General features: G+C 38.3%; 1 protein-coding gene across 6 annotated transcripts in view; it reads left to right on the plus strand.

Moving 5' to 3' along the window:
- dysc (whirlin protein dyschronic) overlaps positions 1 to 12,712 on the plus strand; it is a 154,436-nt gene extending 141,724 nt beyond the window's left edge. For 3 of the 6 annotated variants that reach the window (XM_019052730.2, XM_019052734.2, XM_019052731.2), the window contains 5 exons: positions 385 to 465; positions 4,498 to 4,629; positions 5,858 to 5,980; positions 6,675 to 6,753; positions 8,926 to 12,712. In XM_019052730.2, the coding sequence (XP_018908275.1) occupies positions 385 to 465; positions 4,498 to 4,629; positions 5,858 to 5,980; positions 6,675 to 6,753; positions 8,926 to 9,068 (558 nt within the window). In that variant the 3' untranslated portion in view covers positions 9,069 to 12,712. Of the gene's footprint in view, positions 1 to 384; positions 466 to 4,497; positions 4,630 to 5,857; positions 5,981 to 6,674; positions 6,754 to 7,800; positions 7,948 to 8,925 lie in introns of all 6 variants that reach the window. The other 3 variants (XM_019052732.2, XM_019052735.2, XR_011899896.1) reach the window with 2 other exon arrangements.
- The last annotated feature ends 7,454 nt before the right edge of the window (positions 12,713 to 20,166 follow it).

Consider the following 20,166-nt stretch of genomic DNA (forward strand, 5'->3'; position numbering starts at 1 on the left):
AGGCCTCTTTCATTGTTGCCGAGTTTATACTTTGTCCGGAGGTGGCTACCGCTGTCCATGATTACACACTCTCAGAAAAATCTGAAAAATAGGGAGATTATCTAGACGATTAAAATTAATGTCACTGTGAACCAAGAGCCCCCGGAAAGTGGTGTATCATGACCATTTTTAATTTCGTTTCTTGCTCCATTTTTAGGCGCGGTACCCATTTTGCCTTGTGTTTTCTTCTCTCCTTAGTCTCTGAGCTAATTATTTGTATTGTTTCGATTATTGAATATGTCCATGTATTATATCGCTGATTTAGTTATGTGCAAAAATGAATAGAATAAGTTTGAACAAAATTAAACAAATGAGAGGCAATAATTTAAGAAAGTAATTTTTCAGAGCGGCTATTTGGATGGGCTGCGATCTCAGTTGGGGGGCTGGACTGAGAAAGTGAAGTCGTGGTATTGGGGCAATCCTCTAGTAAGTTAGATTTGTTCAATGTTAGATGAATGATACCTATAGTCACTCTTTTAGTCCATCAACTTTATTTATTGCACCTTCTTCGTTTTTCGGATGTCTCTCTTCTTTTCATACCAATAGTTATCCATACTTCCATTCAAGTATTGCAACATCCCAACAACTTTTTCACTGAACCATTACTTAGATCTCTGAACCGTAGACAAGTCTATTGACTTTGTATTTTTAATCAACCAAGAATCTTGAGGCACCTCATACTATATCTCCGATGCTTTGACGGTTTCAACATTGCAGATGATGAATCCTTTGGCATGCAAATCCCTTGACAGAACTCTATCGCTTTTAATCAACACCTTTACAGCTAATACCCATCTAAAAACCAACCTAAAATCCACCTTCCATTTTAAGAATCTAACCTTTAATAAATACCAAAAAATACTGTTAACATCGTGACGATGGGTTTCAAATGATCCTGTACATTTTTAAATTTGTCTTTTCCCTCGAATAGTTTGAATTTAAACTCATTTTATGTCGATAACTTAGGTTTGAATAGTTATTTTAAAAATAAAATGTAAAAAAATTGGAGAAACCTTTGAGAATCATCAAGAAAAGATACTCGAAACCAAAAAATGAGTTTACGAAGAAAATATTTTGACCTAAAAACGCTCACTCAAGGTGCGATCATCGAAATTTTAAGCTACGAGATTCTTCAAATGAATATTAACTGTTTATATGGTAGCCAAATTATCGGGAACAACGGTCGAGATCAGGAAAAATAAGTTTACATTTTTCAGTCTGGAATCCAAATGCTGGTGGACCAAAACCTTTCAATCGAAATTTCATAGTACATTTCACGGCTGATAAATTAGTGAACACTTTTTTCTTATTTTTTTACTGCATTTTCGAGTGCGCAATTCCATCTGCAACGTGTAAGTGGTTCCTTTCCATCTCAGATCTGAAACATTTCAAATTAATCATGAGTAATATTTAAACTCTTTTAAATAAAGCTGAAAAACTCATTAAGCTATCAAAACAGTGCTTGCCGCCTTGCCCATCATTTTGCCCCATTTTTAACGGCTTAGTCGAAGTACAATTAATCTGATTAGATGTATAGCGACACATGATAAGAGAATTGGATGGAAGTGTTCTTCCTCTTAGAAAAGCCTGCATGCCCATATTTTATCCCAGCACAAATTTTTCTGTAGATGACAGTAGTTGAAGGTAGCGGCTGTAGCAACTTGTGTAATTTTAAATTGAACAATTTTCAGTTTCATTTTAGCATGAATGCCCTCATTTGTTTAGTTGATGTTTTACTCCTTCCCTGGATCTTTTTATCGAATTAAAACACCATATCAAAATATTCTATTCATTCAAGTTGATATTTTAACAGTCTCAAACCTCCATAGCTACGTTACAATCACAGCTACCTTAAGCATAACAGACCTCTTGTGCACCACATGATACCATTCGTAATCGAACAGTATCACCTACTTTTAATTAGCACATTAACTTTACTAGCCTGTACTCATGCTAGCTCATCCGATGAAAGCTGAATATAATTAAATTTAGCAAAATCTGGTATGATGGTTGAAAATTTTAAAGTACTCTGCCTGCCGTATTTTTTCAAAGTTCTGAACCCTAGCAAATCAGTAAAAGTTAACCAAAATACATTCTTGGCCACATTTTCATACGATTTATCTCAGACCTGGAAATCATGTACTTAAATCCACACTCTGACAAAAAAAATTTAGGGAGTTTGCTGGCCAGCGTTATTCCGAGTTTGCAGGTGAACATCAGGTTTTGACACTAAGTCGTTGTTCTAATTATTTGAACTTGTTTTGCTGACAAAAGCATTGCTATGTGGTATTACCTCTGAGGGTTTTTTACCTACGATCACACATCATTTGATGGCAAAACAGCCACGTATAGGTACTTTTCTCCATGCGGCTTTTAAACTTTCGTCCACAATTCCACAATGCTTTTTTGTTTGTGTAATAATCGACACTTGAAATGCTTCACAAAGTAGGGTACTCCATACATGACCGGGGTAAAGAACGGTTTTAAAAATTGAAGTATGAAAAACACTTTTAAGATAAATTCTAGGAATCATAAGTTAATTTAAGTTACTAAAAATTAATCAGAGATAATTAAAGAATATAGACCCTGGACAGCTGAAATGCTTTACTTACTACAGCTGAAATGCTTATACTTTGTTCATGCCCCTGTCATTCCTTTATTATTTTCATCTTATTACTCGTATGTTACTCGCCTTCCGTTAAGAAACATTAGAGATTATTCATGTGTCACATCTCCGCGATTTGAGCTAATGCTAAGAAACTCTGCTCGTCTTCTATAGAAGCACAATTGAACTGCAAGTGTATCCAAACTTTTGTCGCCTTGAATTTTAGTACTCATTGGAAGTTCGGAACATAGTATGCATGTGGTCCGAAATTAGACAGCCCCATACTTTTTTCTCGCTTTGTAAGTTCAAAATCCACTCTGAAGTTATATTTTCCAATGAAAATACACAATATATCGACGGTGTAAGTCCAAAAACCACGTATCTCAGTCGGTTTGCGACGTCGCAAACTTCCTGTCATACTTTATTTTTTAAACGGAAAACTATTCGACGGAAATTCTCTAAAACTGCCATGATTTTTGCGAAAAAAACTGCGAAAACTTCAAGGAAAGATGTCAATTTGTTCTCCTTTAAAAGAATAATATAGAGGCGGATATTTTTAAACACCGCAAAACGAGATACGTGGTTGCGGATGTACGCCGTCGATATGTTTGATTCTCATGAAAGAATATACAGTATAAGACATACTTTGGAAATTGTGTAAATCGATGGCTATAAATGCAAAATATGTGTATTTCAGTTGCAAAGTTTAAAAATCTCCGATTAGATTAAATTATCTTTAAGGGAAACCAATCAACAATTTCCCTCGCGATTATGTGTTACTTTTTAGATTGAGCAAAGGAAATTCTAAAAAAAAATTAAATAGAAACCGCAGGTTAGTTTTCTTTCAAAAAAATAAAGTTTGATCGAGGATTTACCACATCTGCGATACACATTTTCCGTCTTCAGCTATGGAAACTGTCCCGTTAGGGGCAAGCAGTGGCGTGGCGTGCTTTGCGATATGTCGATTGATCGGCCATTTAAACCTATGGAAAAGTATCGATAAACAAGGTGTTCGCAGCGAACACGTTAATAATCGATTATTTGCCACTGCTTCAAATGAGGAAATATCGATAGATCGCAAAGCACGCCACGCCACTGGGGGCAAGCTGCCTGAAGAGGGAAGAACAAATCGTGGAAATGAACGCCTCCTTGTCGAAGGTGGAGAATATGGAGGAAGTACTTTTCAAAGTTTGAGGCGATTAAGAGACAATTTTCAATAAATCCGCAAAATGAAGTGTTAGCCGAGTGATATATTCATCCTATGAGTGTAAAATATGATGATCGAAAGAGAAGCCTTCAAACTTTCGACTAGGCAACACCCGTTGCGTATATTATCTGATTAATTCAACGTTACGTTTGAAGCCTTGATTCTATAAATACGTAGAAAGAAAAGTTTGTGAGTGTTAAAAAAGTCTCGGAGCAGTTCACAACTGACGAAACACTCTCAAATCCACCATAAGCAAATAATTTTTAAAATATTTATTTTTAAGCGGTAGTATTGTGAGAGGCTCTAGTAAAAGTAATTAAGGAAATTATTCAAGCCTACTTCGTAAGTCGGATCATTACTGAAAGGTAAATATCGGTTATTTTTTTCTTCTTTATTTTACAATATAAAGTCGATTTATGACTATGAAACGGCTATCTAATGCTATCAAATAAACATAATCTCATACTTGGTTCTATTTTTTAATATTGAATGGGCGCGAGTTTAAATGTCCCACAGCCTCTGATTCCCCGATTACTTCATGCCTATGTAGAGTTCGTTCTTTGCATCTCATAATGTTTCACGTTAAAAAAAAAAAATCAGATTTGATGATTAACATAAATTTGTACAATAATGTTTGTCTGCGCAGCTGGCAAGATCGCACGGTCGCAACTACGGTATCAGTGATGAGGAGGAATTATTATTAGGTGGTGATAAAAGGGAAGATCAATGGCACAGTAGACCCGAATTAAATAATTCCATTATGGAAAATGAAGCTCACGTAAGTACCAATTTCTTTATTTCCTCTTGTAATTATGATCCGAATTGTACGAATCACAATTCTATCGGGGAGGGGGGGGGGGGGTCAGACTCACCTCTCACGTATCACAAAAAGTATTCCGATGGTGGGTATTTGTAAAACTGATAGGAAAAATTACATTGATGCAAATACCAGATTCTTGCATTACCGGAAACCGGATCTAACCGGAAAACTCGGTTGTGGCGTCATACACGTTGTACAAATATAAATGTGATTGGCCCCACAGCGATCTCAGCAATCCAAATTTAATAAAAGTTTACACTACTTATTTCTAAGATCGCTGATGAGACGAAGGTATACGGAAAGCAATAGGATCCGCGTCAACGTCATATTTATTGTCATCCGCCGTGTTTTTCAAGGGAAGATATTTCGGGGTTTTTTTTTTTCTTTTTTTAACAGAACAGAAAGAAAATCTGCATTATTTACGCGCCTGCGGGCTAATTGTTGAATTGATAGACAAAGAAGACAAAAGGGATACGGAGTGATTCCATTGGTTGAACGGGCGGTCGCAATGAACAAAGGAGGAAGGTAATAGACTAACTAACGGCAACCCATGAGAGACCCTATAGCTCGTCCATCATTTTCTCCCCCAGTCTATAGGAAGCACCCATTTTAACCAATAGGATCGCTCCTCACCTCCGATGTCTTCTTTGTCCATCAATGTCAACAATCAGCCCGCTGGTTTATGAAGCGGCTTCCGAGGCGCTACCTCCGTTCAACCTCAATCTGATACTTCCATTCCCATTTAGTCGTGATTTAATGTAACTACCCGTCCGAAAATTAGTTAGTTAGTTAGTTAGACGTATGTTATAAATGAACTATGTATATGTATAAATAAGTAAATTAAATCAAAAGGAACTTAGTGCACAGCACTCGTGTGTTTCGCAGTTCCCTTTGATTTAATTTGTTCGCTTACGTGTAGCATTAATCCGTCCAATTGAGATCTCCCATAAAGATGATTAATAACAATCGATTGTTGACACAACTCCGAGATGATGCTATCGAGTAGGGCTAAGTAGAATCATAACTTTAAATTTGAAAATAACGCCTATAAACTGAAAAGTTAAAACTGAAGTCGTATAATTTTGAAATATACAAAGTAATGACTATGAACAATTGTGAAATATTCTCGCAAATTATTGTAGTCTCTTCCTGCTTTCATTAATTTTATATTTCTCCATGGTTTTAGGTTGTACCTGATAATCAAGGCAACCTACGAATTAAGGTGAAGAAAACAAAGCCGCTACTAGGAATTGCCATAGAAGGAGGAGCTAACACGAAACATCCTTTACCTCGCATCATCAATATTCATGTACGTCGTTACGCTTTCAAATTTGTAAATTCCTCCCCTGCTTATTTTCTTGAACGGGCAAGAACTTTCTACTTGATCTCCATCTTTAAATATGTTTTATATTGTAAATCTGATACGCATTCGGGTCATAACATTTTTTTCTTGCCTTATTCTTTATCTTTTTCATACTTAACTGAAGCTGCTATGAGTTTATTGAAGACCAAAAACAGCGATCATACACTAAATAAATTCCAAGGGATAGTGTTCTAAAAAATTTGGAGGGTTAGGGGACATTGTTGGGAAGAAGAGACAAAATGTCTTTGAAGGACAAAACTTCCAAAAATTCCGAGAAAAATTTGTCTAAATTCTCCAAAACTGATTCCGAAATGGATCGACTTTTCATGTATAGAGGCGGACAATCGCTCATTCTCTCTCGTGCCTACCCCTAATGACACCATCAATAAATTCTAGAAGAAATTCTTGCCGGGATCAGTTCAAGTAGCCATGTTTTTAAACGTAAATATCAATAGCAATCTGCATCACAGAAAATATACAATAATACGAAACCAATTCTTTTACAATAAAATCTGGTTGGATAAGTTTTGGCGGTGTTGAATATTAATCGCATTTTTCGAACGAAGTTTAATTTCAGGTTTTTTTTTTTTTTTCATTTGTCGATTCTACATTTCATGGTTTTATCTTAATTTTTTCTTAGGATAATGGAGCTGCTTTTGATGCGGGTGGTCTGGAAGTTGGCCAGCTTATATTAGAAGTTGACGGCCGTAAAGTAGAAGGTAAATTACAATATCTGCATCTTAGCAACTCTTTTGAAAATATAACATTTCGAAAAACAGTTTAACTGCAGCAAATTTTTTCTGCAATAAATAGATTTCCTGAGGTTCTAAAAGTTGTTATCGACTTGAGCTGAAACCGCATTCTCGGGCAATTAGGCAGGCTTTAGGGAAATGTTTCTAAATGCACAAGACTCGGCATAATGGACAATGGAGATGTTGCATGTGTGAAGAATTTGTGATTTGACTGTTGATTCTTCTGTAAAAGTTCGCGAGAAACACGATGGTGCCACTGGTTTTCTCTGAAATCAACTCCTAAGCTCAAAAAAAGCTCTCAAGTTGAGGCCAAAATGGAGGGGGTATCCCACGCTATCCTGAGAGTCTACCTTTACATCAAACTCTCCATGCAAAGATAGGGAGCAAATACATTGACAGGGCTGCGGGCTGCCATTTTATTTGGGGACTCTAAAACTGAAAACACGGCATCCCTGCTAATGTATTTGCTCCCTATCTTTGCATGGAGAGTATGTTTTGATGTAGAGGTGGACTCTCAGGGTAGTGTGGGATATCCCCTCCATTTTGGCCCCAACTTGAGAGTTTTTTTTGAGCTTGGGAGTTGATTTCAGAGAAAACCAGTGGCACCATCGTGTTTCTCGCGAACTTTTACATAAGAATCAATAGTCAAATCGCAAATTCCTCACACAAGCAACATCTCCATTGCAAGTGGTTAGTACAGTTTTCCTCAAAAAATTTTCTGAACGCTCTTTTTTATACTTCAAGGTAGCCACATTCGCAACTGTAATCAGCCGCACTTATTGCATACCGCGTTTTTTGCCAATCGAAGTGCGGCTCGCGAGGCACAACCGCTTTCCAAGGATCCGAAAATTGTCCACAAACGCACAATGTTTCGCGTAATTCTACGTGACAAGCATAGTTTTCCCCCAAAATTATTTACGAACCTTTTGCCCGCCTTCGGAACATTGCCACATTTGCAGAGTAGCGGAAAAAATCTGCAAGAAATTTATGAATATTTGTCTTTCAAATTTTTAGACTGTTTGATTCAAATTACGAATAAAATTCACTGAAGAACTGGATGAAAAATATCTACAAATTTGCCCGAGAATTCGTGATTTGTCGAAGGAAATTTGGCAACTCCTGAAGGCTCATACGACGTTCTTCCTTAGCACGGCAGTAAGGGTCCGTAACTTTAAAATTTGATCATGCTGAATCCCAGAAGAGATTGCGAATAAGACGGCAAACGTAGAAATCATATCAGGAACTTTAACGCAAGGCAGAAAAGTAGACGTGCCGACGAATGCTAGTTGCTCGACGCGTGGAGACCTAATTATTCAAACATTTGATCATGCCGAATCAGAGGAAAGATAGTCAAGACGGCAAATAATGAAGAAATCATATCAGGGACTTTAACGTAGGGCAGAAAAGTAGACGTACCGACTAATACGAGTTGCTGGCCGAATGGAGACCTTATTATTTAAAAATTTGCTCATGCCAAACCACACCAGATATTTTTAGATCTTCAGTGGCAAACATTTGGACGTATTTCTGTCAAACGGAACTAAGCGCCATCGGGGTAGGAAGGTAGAGGGGGACTTGGATTTACGGCGGAACCGGGCGTCGGGCTCATTTGTTCCTATATTCGCAATGCTTTTCCATGGCGCTTAGTTCCGTTTGACAGAACGTGCTATCCGGGATTCTAATTCCTCAAAAGGAACTCAAATTGGCACTTAGTTCCGTTTGACAGAAATACGTCCATTTGTCCTTTGCATGTACCTTCGATTGGCGGAAAACGCGATTTGCTATGAGTATGTGCTGGAAAACTTTGGCATGTGTAGAAGATGGCCGATACCAGATTGCCGAAAAAAAGATTTTGGAATGATTTTCTCCAGATAGGCGTCGAAGAGGGCGCTCGGCTAAAATATGGGAAGAGGGCATTCTAGAAGAGACAAAGATATGCCAGCCTCCGAAAAATATCTACCTTGACAGATTCTAAGTACGGTTAGGCGTCGCAGAGCGTTCTAGGCGCCGTAAAAACGACTAATTCATACATGTAGGTCCAGAGTTTCGTTTAGAAATCTCGCCCACTTAATTTTTTTCAGGTTTGACAGGATCAATCTCGAGGTTATCTCTAATTCAATTCCTGTTTGATGTTTGTAGGGATGCAACATCAAGAGGTAGCAAGGCTGATAGCGGAATCTTTCGCTAGAAGAGATGTAAATTATATCGAGTTCCTGGTGATAGAGGCCAAAAAATCGAATCTGGAGCCAAAACCGACAGCGCTTATTTTCCTTGAGTCATAGCTTTTATTTGCCCAGTGCTTAATGAATTTTTATCGTGATATTTTTTGTTTTTGAATTTAAGTTTGAAAAACTTCTCTTTTTTATGTTTTATTTTGTCAATGAATGCTGAATATTTATTCAATTACTAAATAGATGAAATGAAAGATTTTTCAATTCAAAGAGGGAGAGCAATCTCGTCAGAGGAGATGTGATGTCACGTATCTTGATTTCCGCAGTTGCGTTTAAGCCGATTTAGCTACAGTATACAATTATCGAATCTTTCAGTTTATCATCACGAAAATTGTTTAACATTTTTCCCCGGTAAAACTGAATCGTTCTCCAACACGCCTGGTCGAAATGTTTGTAGAACACCCTTCTATTGTTTGGTATCTATATCTCAGTTTTTGGAGACTGATGTATATCTCATTATGCCAAACAAACAAACAAAAATGGAGGAAGTTCAAATGAAAAAGTTGGGCAGTTTTTAGTGAATACGTTTCAAAATCAAATAAGAATTTGAATCCAAAATGCTGAAACCAAGATACGTTCCCTTCGCTCACACCCGCTGCGGTCCCGCTCATAAATTATGAGAGTAATTATCAAACATACTATGAGACTCATAAACCTACAAATCAATACTGCCTTCATACTAACAGCCAAAAGTTATGTACCTCTGAAACCACCATACTGGAAGAGATGTTCATCAGAGGGATGTTTAGATAAGTATTCAGTTTATTGTCCTTTGAATTAGTAGTTTACAATCGTGATAATATTTAAAAGTTGAGGAAGTGTAAATGGTTTTAACCACGAATTTGAACTGAATCTGTGAGAATAAAAACATACCAACTCGGTAACTTAAATTTGCCTAGATTTCATAAAAACTATTGAAGATTGCGATTTGTGTCAACTTGAACCTTTAAAGTGTTCCAAAGTAATAGTCCTTTATGTCCGCTGAAAGCTTTTTCTTCGGCCAACCTCCGCAACAACTGCGCAGTTTTTTAAGTCCCTTGAACATTTTCATTTTTCCGAATTGATACGTTTTCATTCCCACTAATTTAATTCTGAAGTGGTCCTATGCAATTTGAGGGCACATTTCAACATTTGAATAACCCATTTTATGGCGTTTGTATAAAAATATGTACAATAAAATGAAAAAATGAATGATGCAAAAGAATTATTTAAGCCAATTTGATCGATGATGAATTTTATCCTACGGTTATTTTCTAAACATTTAAAATTCTTCCAATCTCTCTAAGAGTGTATGAACAAACAGCGAAAGCATAGAACGTTCCTAAGATACTGATTCTGTTTTAATTGAAGGCACACTAGAATATGAGAGAGTGAAAGCACGCACGCTGTATCAGAGGCGGATCCAGCAACTTGGCAACATCGGATCCCCTCCATTTAAATCTGTAATCTTAAATAATCGATTCTTGTCGGAGCACCTGGCCCCTCCAAGAATCGATACTTTCCCATAGGTTTAAACGGAGAAAAACAATGTTGCCAATTTGCTAGATCCGCCAATGCGCTGTATAGTTCATAAGTTACCACACTATCAACGTTCCTTTTGCCGAAGGAGCTACTAAAATTTAGCTTTGTCACCAAATAACAGCGTCTACTTTTTTGCACGATTTCGAACACCCTGTCGAGACTCACACCAAAGTGTAAAGCAGCCTTGATTTTTTTTAATGCTAATCGAGTCATCGTTAATGCCATTATTCAACCAGTGGCGTGGCTTGAATTGCGATATATCGATCGTTATGCCATTTAAACCTATGGTAAAGAATCGATTATTAAGGTGTTCGCTTTTCCATAGGTTTCAATGGCATAACAATCGATATATCGCAAAGCTCGCCACGCCACTGATTTCAACCGAACGAAAAGCACGACATTGCCATTTATTTTGTGTGAAAATTCTTTTTAGTCGAGAAAAGTGATAAAACGTGTTTTAAGTAACACTATTCCAAAAGGAAAGATAAAAAAATCAAAATATGAGAGAGAGGTAAATTCCTCTATCAACTAGTAAAATGGCCTCCCTTCGTCGTATTACATATGTGAAAATAAGATGAAAGAATCCCCACAGCTTCCATCAAAGACGTTTCAGTCTTGGTACCTTTTTTTCGCTGGAAGCAGCAAGGAAAGTAAGCAAACAGCTCTAAATATGCTTCTTAGCTTTTGCCGACGGGCCGCAACAAACGGGAAAAACAAGAGGATTGTAAACTAATTCATAACTAAAATCATTCATTACATAGTTTTAGCCTGTTAATTTTCTGCTTTACGTTCAAAAGCATACTTTATCATTTTCATATATTGCCTTCGATCGTAAGCTATGAGCGAAGCCAGTTTCTCGTTGAAATTTTTCACTCAAGCTGAAATTTTGTGTGGTTAGGTCTTTTGAGGTTCAGTTCTCGATAGCCTATCGACGTAACCCGATCTCTCATTAAAATGAAACTCTGGCATAAATATAAGAGTTTTAGAGAAACTATTTGTAGTTCAATGCATATGAGGGGGAGTATTCCCTCCGATGTTAAGTCGGACAAAGAAGTTAACCCTCTTGGGTTAACTCCGCGTCATTTTAGCCAAATCTGGATGACGAGGGACAAAAATTTGTACGAGCAAAATTTGTTTAAGGGAGAGCAAAACTTCACAATATTCCAAAATGTCTTGCTAAATGAATGAACTAAAATCATCCCTCAAGATAGGGCGATATTGATTCTCAAGGGTAGGTCTCAACTGTCCCTCCTGGCCTCCCAGAATAACGCCTCGACATGGGTTCATTAATTTTTCAATAATTGCCTGAAAAGTCAGATGGGCTGAAATTGATTTTATTACAGGGCTTGTAATCGACTAACGAGTCAATAGTAGGAAATCCAATGCCGTATTTTTCCAAAAATAGTAATGGTTTTGTAAACGTCATATGGCAAAGAGGAAGGGCCTTGCTCTTTTCTAACTTCGGCCCTATTTCAACGGTCCCCCAAAATATCTGCCCAACAAGAAGTAGGTATGTCTCATGATACACATTGGACTTCAGGTGAGTCAAAAAAAGGCATACAGCCCTCAAGTTCAATTTATATGGGACTCATTCAGCCTGAACCCATTTCCATGAAATTTGGGATAGGTGAACGATTTCTTTCCTCATAAAAATGAGACTGTTTGAACAAATGTAAAAAAAAACCTTTGCATGCTAGCTGGACTTTATTGTATGGATTAAAATTATCAAAAACCAAAGTAATGTCAAGCATTTTATTTATCTGATTATGATTGTGCGAGTAAGCATAAATTTTAACCCTGCTGAATGGTAAATTGTATTTCATTAGACTTTTAACTCCAGAAGATACATATTTCTATACATATATCTTCAGAGAAACGCTTACAGCAAATAGCTTACGAACGATATCACGCTTAAAAATCAGTCTGAGCTGTTTTAACTTGTTGAAATATTTGTATTTGAAATTTAACATTTATTTGATTTTAAGGGTTGACACTGAATCCGATGCATTCAACTATTAAAATATTTATTTTTGTATTTATTTTCATTAAGGTGTAAAAAGCATTGTAATAAAATTATTTCTGTGCGTAATTTGTTAAAGATCATTAAACTTTTCTTCTTTTTTCTAATTATTTGAAACCTGATTGAAGTTAAATAAATCGCTTCATATTTTTAACTGTGTTGTAAATTTATTTAGAAAAGTGCTCCTATCCGAAAATCCACTGCATTGAATTTAGCTGTGTCTTTTTTAATCATTGATATAATTTATTACCTATTAGAAGCAATTTTCTCGTTGTATGATCACGGCAGAAATAAACCTCAAGAATTAGCTAAAATAGCCGATAAGAATTGCACACGGAAGGATTTCCTCAGAGCGAGCTTCATACGACATTCTCCTTTATCTCATCAGCCATGCAGTAATGCAGTACGCGTCGCGGATGAAATTTTCATTCCTGAAGAATTGAGATATTTGGTCTGAGGTGGTGAAAAACACCACTTCACGAAGTCTCTCTAAATGACTGTAAATTGTCTACTTCGAACAAAACTGTTTCAAAGTTTTCTTTGAAATTGTTGATCGGAAGATTTTTTATGTGCAAATTGAGTTACCTATTCTGTAGGCTAGTTGTCATTCTTGCACCTTGACGTCAGAATTGATTATCCGGAAGGAAAGAAAAAAACATCCAAACAAAGAACGACTCATTAAAGTAGCTATACGAAAACTCTACATTTCATGCTTAGGTACCTATTTTCTTCGCACTTTCGAGGGCCGACAAGGTTTTAGGTACTGCATTTAAATAATACATCTCTCGAAAAATTGACCGATTCGCAATAAAAACCGGTAATGATTTACTTCATTGACTCAGTAGGCAACGCTAGAATAAAGTAAGGGTGTAAGAAGATCAAATCTTCAGTTAGTGTCACATACGACGTATGCGTAACGAATTCCATTACAGGGCTTGGATCCATCCAACTATCCGGGCTCCATGGATGCCCGTGTTGCATACGCACAGAGATGAAGGCGTTTTGACTGCAGACAATGGACTCCTCAGTGGAGCGAGTCAATGAGAGGGGTCGGGCAAAATATGGAAACATTAAAAGCTCATGTCGATTTCAATAAGGAACTTAGAGGTTTAATAGTGATTTCATTGATTTTCCCGTAAAATTCCCTTTAGTAAAGACATTCATTTTTTTATCATAACGTCATCACATACCCTATACAATTTACACGGAAAAAAATCTTTGGTGCTAATAGCCAGATAGTAGGTGACATTTACCATCTTGGATTCCCAGATTCGACCCCTGAGAACAATTTTGCTACGAGCACAAATGTATGATGGTTGGAAACCTCAAACCACGATCAGGTAGGCGTTGACAACAAAGATGGTAATTCGCACCAACACTGCTGGGCGGGCGCGCCGTCGTCCGTAGACGTCCCGCACAACGTTGCTGAGATAGACCTTGAAAGATGGTAAACTGACCCATCCGGATGTTTAGTGTATCAATCATGAAAGCAAGGAGAACCTAATATTTTGTGTTTTTAGCCATAAAGAGGAGTATTTTCTTTTGAAACGTACAGCTAAAAAAATTGAATACGAAGGTGTGCAATGTCGGGGTTCGCAGCTAAGGGATGGTGGAAAAGGGTTAATCGCGTAAATAAATTTCGAAATCGAGTAAAATGAGACTACAGTACTTATTGTGAGGTGCTGTAGTCGTAACCGACCTATCTAATTTGTTAAGCCATTTTATACACAACAACGCCGCTAGGGACGAATTCGTCCATGAAGTAGTACGACTAGGAGGCTCCAACCACGGCATTCTTTCAAAAAAGCGCAAAAACTTGTCGTTTTGAAAATTCAGATTTTAAACGTTAAGTAAATTTTTTTCAATACGAGATTAAAGCAAAGACCAGTTTTGAATTATCGATAGTATCACCATGATTCCAAAAATACACTACACAACATATCATTCGCTCACAAGAAAAAACAATGAATTAAAATAAAATCACGGCAAGGTCCACAGCCGAAAATGACGACGATTCCCATCTACCAACGCGCGCTCTAACCAATGGTAGATGTACCATTGGTAACATCCACTGCAGAGACCGACCGGAATAGCAGCTCTAGGTGCTAGCACCAGAGCCGCTAAAATTACCCCTCTAAAGTACTTGGTTGACGTGGTGTTAAATATAGTGCATGCCTAGCCTACTGGTAAACCTGGGATGTTTAGCTTAACGACAGCATACAATTGACAAGAAACATTTTTAAAACATTAGTAACAATTGATAAATTTCTACCATTTACTTGGAATTTTGAATGTAGAAACAAATTGATTTTGAAAACTATTATTAGTATCAGGGGCCTTTGGCCGCTACGCTGCCAACAACGAATGCGGAAGAAAACAACATACGTAAAAAGTCGTAGAACAACCGTGTTCAAGTTATCTCGGAGATTAATGGATTCAAATACCGTCAATGTTTTATTTTTGATCAATGTTTTTAAAACTATACACACTGTTATTCTAATGAGTTTCCGCAAATTTTCCTGAGTGATTTAAAATAGATAAAAGAAAATTTGACTTAAAACGCATAATATCCGAAATCTAAGCTCAGATTCGGCTTCCTCGTGAAAAATCGATGCAATTTCATGTATCATATGTATGTCACCATATCATGAAGGAAAGAGATTAACGAAGGCGTGTAGATTCTAACATATCAGTCCGACGTGGCAACATGGGTGATTCGGAGTGGGTCAGCTGATGAGTAAGAAGAAGTTTGTTTTCTCGGAAACGTCGGGAACGGACGAACCAAATGCTTGGCGCCGGCGTCTGGCGGCGTAGCTCAAACGTTTGAATTCTGTGCCTACTTCCGCATACCGGCCGCGGCTTTGATAGTATCTTTACGCTTACGATTACCCTCTTTTCTTTATGCTATGGTAACATATGATACATGTAATAGCATCGATTTTTCACGAGAAAGCCGAATCTGAGCTTAGATTTTGGGTATGATGCGTTTCAAGTTGAATTTTCTGAATTTGAAAATTTAAGACGGCGGATTGTTTGTCAATTTTCTAAATAATGATTTGATTGTGAAATATATAACAACGTAGCTGTCCTTAAATGTGGAGTGTGGCCCTGTGGCCCCCACCTTCTCTGACCTAAAAATACGGACGATATACGGACTAAGCAAGCATTCCAATCCTTCAGACTCATTGAATTGGAGCACTAGGGGACTAAGTTCATAAAAAACGAATCAATGGTGGCTTATTTAAAGGAAGTCGGCCTAAAGTTCTCGCATAAAATTCGAAGTAAGGAGTTGACAAAAACCAAGTTAATGTTTCTTTACGAGTTTGTCTTTCATCAAATAGTTGCGCTTTTAAACAACCCTGAGAAATATACTCACAAAAACATTGTCCAGCCAAGCCCGTGGCGTCCCTTTCTGCAAAATAGGATCGGTCGAAATTATGAACCACGTATTGATGCCGCAAATGGATTTTACGAGGCCTTGAAAGCATCGGAAGGCACTCCGAGACATTTTTACGGCTTCAACGAAAGCGGAGCACCTGTGTCCGTTTATAATTAGTATTAATTGAAATAACTCTCCTAGGATACATTTGGGCGAAAATTTGAAATAGGGCTGCGTAGAAAAGATATTCTTGACCTTCCCTCCCGCCTCCTATACCCCTAGAGAGGGTAAAATAGAATTACAACGATAAAAAAACTTGACATAAATTTATTCGTTTTTGGCCATCCATAAATTACGTCAAGCACCTCTTTTTATTTTTAGACCCTCTTCTTAAGTTACTCCTTGACGACCCCCCCCCCCCCCCCATGTGAACCAAATATCATAGCAAGCACAAGCACACGGAACAGCCGATCCGCCGTCCCGCGAACCTGGTTCGCCTGCCTGGCACTTCAGTTGGATTTTGTATAGTTATTTAATTTTTTATTGGAGTGAATGACAAATGGTCCATTCAGAGTGTACAGCCTGAACAAAATACTTTCAAATCTACAGTTGAAAAACGCTGCGCGGTTTGAACGATCGCGCCTAACACTGCGGTTGGCGCTAAACGCATGTTAGCGCCTGCAGGACTGAATGAATACTTCACCCATTACGCGTACTCCACGGTGCGCGCTGTCGGTGCCTACAAGACTGCATCGATACTTCACGCATTGCGTGTACGGCACTGTGCGCGCCCTAATCGTCGCGTCTCCCCGTTCCCGTCTCATGCAGTTGAAAGCTCCAAATTGTAAACAATGTGCAACAGCTGAACCGTTCAATGAACGGTTTGATTAACAGTATGCGTTTGACTCGAGTTTTTCTTATGAGCAGGGATTTTGAATTGCATCGGAAAACGCATTATTTTGGTAAGTAGTTACTTTCAATAATTTCCGTTGTATAAATCGTGTTCTACGATTACAGGGAAAATTTGGACATTATTTGGACTCCCTTTATAATCCTGATCATAATTTTTCCCGGTGAATCACTATTTATGAGAATGTTTTCCTCCTTGTTGTAAAGTGGCATTGTCATTGATTTCTTCAATTTATTATTCTCAGGACACTTTATTACTGTTTGATACTTCATCTCCTTTCACAATTTGGAAAATCACTTGCAGCGCCTGATTGTTGAAATTTTTTGCTTGTCGGGACGACATAGATGACATATGTTAAAAGGCGGAGCGTGATTGGTCGGCTATCCCTAGTAAAAATTGGCGATAAGAGCTGCGTTTCAAAATACCATAGGAATTCTTATAGCCGGCTAAAGAAGGCTACAGAAAATCATATAGCTGGCTGTAGAATGCGGAGAAAATCATACGACCGGGCTATACGAAGCGATAAAAAATTAAGCAGCCGGGCTATAGCTCCTATCGCCGGGCTTTACACTTATCGCCTAGGTTGTTGCTTATATAAGGCTATGAGAAATTGTGTAGAAATTCGTGAGCTTTGGAAATCATTAAGTTAGATACGGAATCACCTTAATATTTACAAAACACACGTTATATTTTCCTTTAATACATATTTTTTTTCATCAATTAAAACGAGAATAATCCATACAGGATGTGCTAAACATTTCTAAATCTTGAGTTGAATAACGCTGACTCCGCAGGACTAAATATTAGATCCTAACACAAAGCGGAGCGGCGACGCACCAGCGCCTACAAACCTAACAGGGATACTTCACGCATTGCGCAACGCGTGAAGTATCCCTGTTAGGTTTGTAGGCGCCAATGCGCGTTTCGCGCTGGCTGCCCGCGTGCCGCACCGCAGCGTGCCACGGCGCTTGAAGCAACTATTTCACACCAGAGGTATTGCACAGTATCATACGAAACTGAAGGCGCTCTAATATATTAAGAATGGCAGGCACCCATCAAAAGTATGGAGCTTTCCTCGCAAAATAAAGTAAGATACTACGGCCCAAAAACAGAGCAGTGGTCCAAAAACTCACCAAGTCCTAGCATCCGTAAGTAGTGACGTTTAGCATACACTTTATCGCCTGGCTGTGAGTTGCTTAATCGCCATCGGCTATAAAAGGCTATAAGAAATTGTGTAGCCGGCTATAGAAGCTATTGGAAATCTTACAGCCGGCCCTAGGTCTATGGTATTTTGGCACACAGATTTTACCGCCAATTTTTCCCAGGGTTGTCTTATCGCTGGTTTGTCGTGCCTATGTCGGGTTGAATTCACGACAAGCTAACGGTACCGCTTAAGTTTCCGACAGTATGTCGTCCATTCCACCTGACAAAGGCACGACACGGCAGCGATAAGACATAGCCGACCAATCACTCTTCGCCTTTTAACCTATGTCATCTATGTCGTCCCGACAAACAAAAAATTTAAACAATCAGGTTGCAGGGCGTGAATCGCCCCGGAGGGTTTGAGCCGCGTAGCGGCCAGGGAGCGTACCCCTTAGTATTTGCTAAATTTTAGCAATCAAGCCACTATCTTCCTTACATTTGCTCCCAAAACTTTACGACTGACCGCAAGCGCCGTTTTTATCGCTCTTTTTCTAGCTGTTTTCACTCAAGCTCACTTACTCTTTGCCTCGTCTCCGTAGAGAAGCAGATTGCGTGAGCGTGAGCCATTGCCGCCCTCAGAGGTCGCGGCAAATGGCAAAAAGATCGATATTGGGCCTGGAGAACTCAACCAATGTTTTCTGGGATAGGAGAGCGAATAAATTATTACAACGTCGCGGTCGTCGTCACCGAACGAGCGAAAACAAATTGAGGGGTGTGATGGCACGCATTCCGTCGCTCCTCCGACGTAAAGGCGTATCTCTTTTCCAGCATGAGCCGCGGAGAGGATGGAGTTATACGGAGAGCAGGGTTCACGTGGAAACCGAGCTTACGTCAGAGGAGCGACGATTTGACGTCACTTACCGTGAACAGGACACGGAGTGAGGCACTAGCACACCAACATCTTGTTCTTCGTGAGATTGCGCAGGTGGAGGATTTCAATGCGCAAAGATTTCCACGCATCCAAAACGTGCCTCTTTTTAAAATGTGTAACATTCGTCAGCGCGTGTATTAACGGCCGGAGTCGCTGCCGTGCATGTTTGTTTTGGAGCTGTTTCTCCGTCACTATGGTAAATTGACCCCGCGAAGGGATAGAGAAGGGTTAACGCACAGTCGGTGAAATACTCGGATTTCGATGATGATTCAGCCGTAGGCAAAGTCTGAGTAGAGCTGCACACTTGTTAGAGCAATAATTATCGTTTTGGATGACAATTGAGACGCTTGGAGTACAGTGTAGTTTTTGCTATTTTGAGAGGCACCTGCTTGAAATTTCGAAATTACACACTGGAAAAAAAACACATTGGATCTAGAGTCCAGACTCTTGAAAACATTGACAAGAAAAAGGACTCTAGATTCAATCAGATTTAAGCTTAAATCAAAAGGAAATCCACTCAAATTAAGAGGCTTATAGTTCTTGATTTAAGCTTAAATCTGATTGAATCAAGAGTATTTTCTCTTGTCGATGTTTTTAAGAGTCTGGACTCGAGATCCAATGTGTTTTTTTTTTTTTTTCCAGTGCATAGATCCTTATGGCGAAAAGAAAGTTCAAATTGACTTTTTGATGCTTATAAATTGGAATTAGGGAGTAAATGTTTTACAGAATATGCTTTAAGACTAGTTTTACTTGAAGTTATTAATATCTCAACTTTTTCAAAAAGTGCACTTATGCGCTTCGTCCTCCGAGCCCTTCGATTCTAAAAGATGAGCAACAAGTGAAAAGAACTGCATCTAAAAGCCAAAACTCGCCATAGGTGCGAAATAATACTACTTATCGTATTTTTAAAAACACGATATCACGTTATATAGGTATACCATGTTTATCTTTTACAATGATGATGATGATGATGATGTTTAAAAATGATTTCGTTGATGTTAGATGCAGACATCTGTAATTTGCACAGAACACTCAACTGTCGAAACGCACCATACTTTAATCGCGGGATTGGCCCATTTTGGTTGAAATTCACTGAAAATAAAAATTTACCCAAGTATCAGAATATTTCAGATAAAAACTCGCTAGCACCATAGTTTAGTTTACAATTTTGCACATAGATCCAGCAGTATCGCAAAATATGAAAATTGTTCGTCAAAATGACTACAGTTTTGAGATCTGGCTCCA

The sequence above is a fragment of the Bemisia tabaci genome, chromosome 5 (assembly GCF_918797505.1).
Source record: "Bemisia tabaci chromosome 5, PGI_BMITA_v3".
Classification (NCBI taxonomy): domain Eukaryota; kingdom Metazoa; phylum Arthropoda; class Insecta; order Hemiptera; family Aleyrodidae; genus Bemisia; species Bemisia tabaci.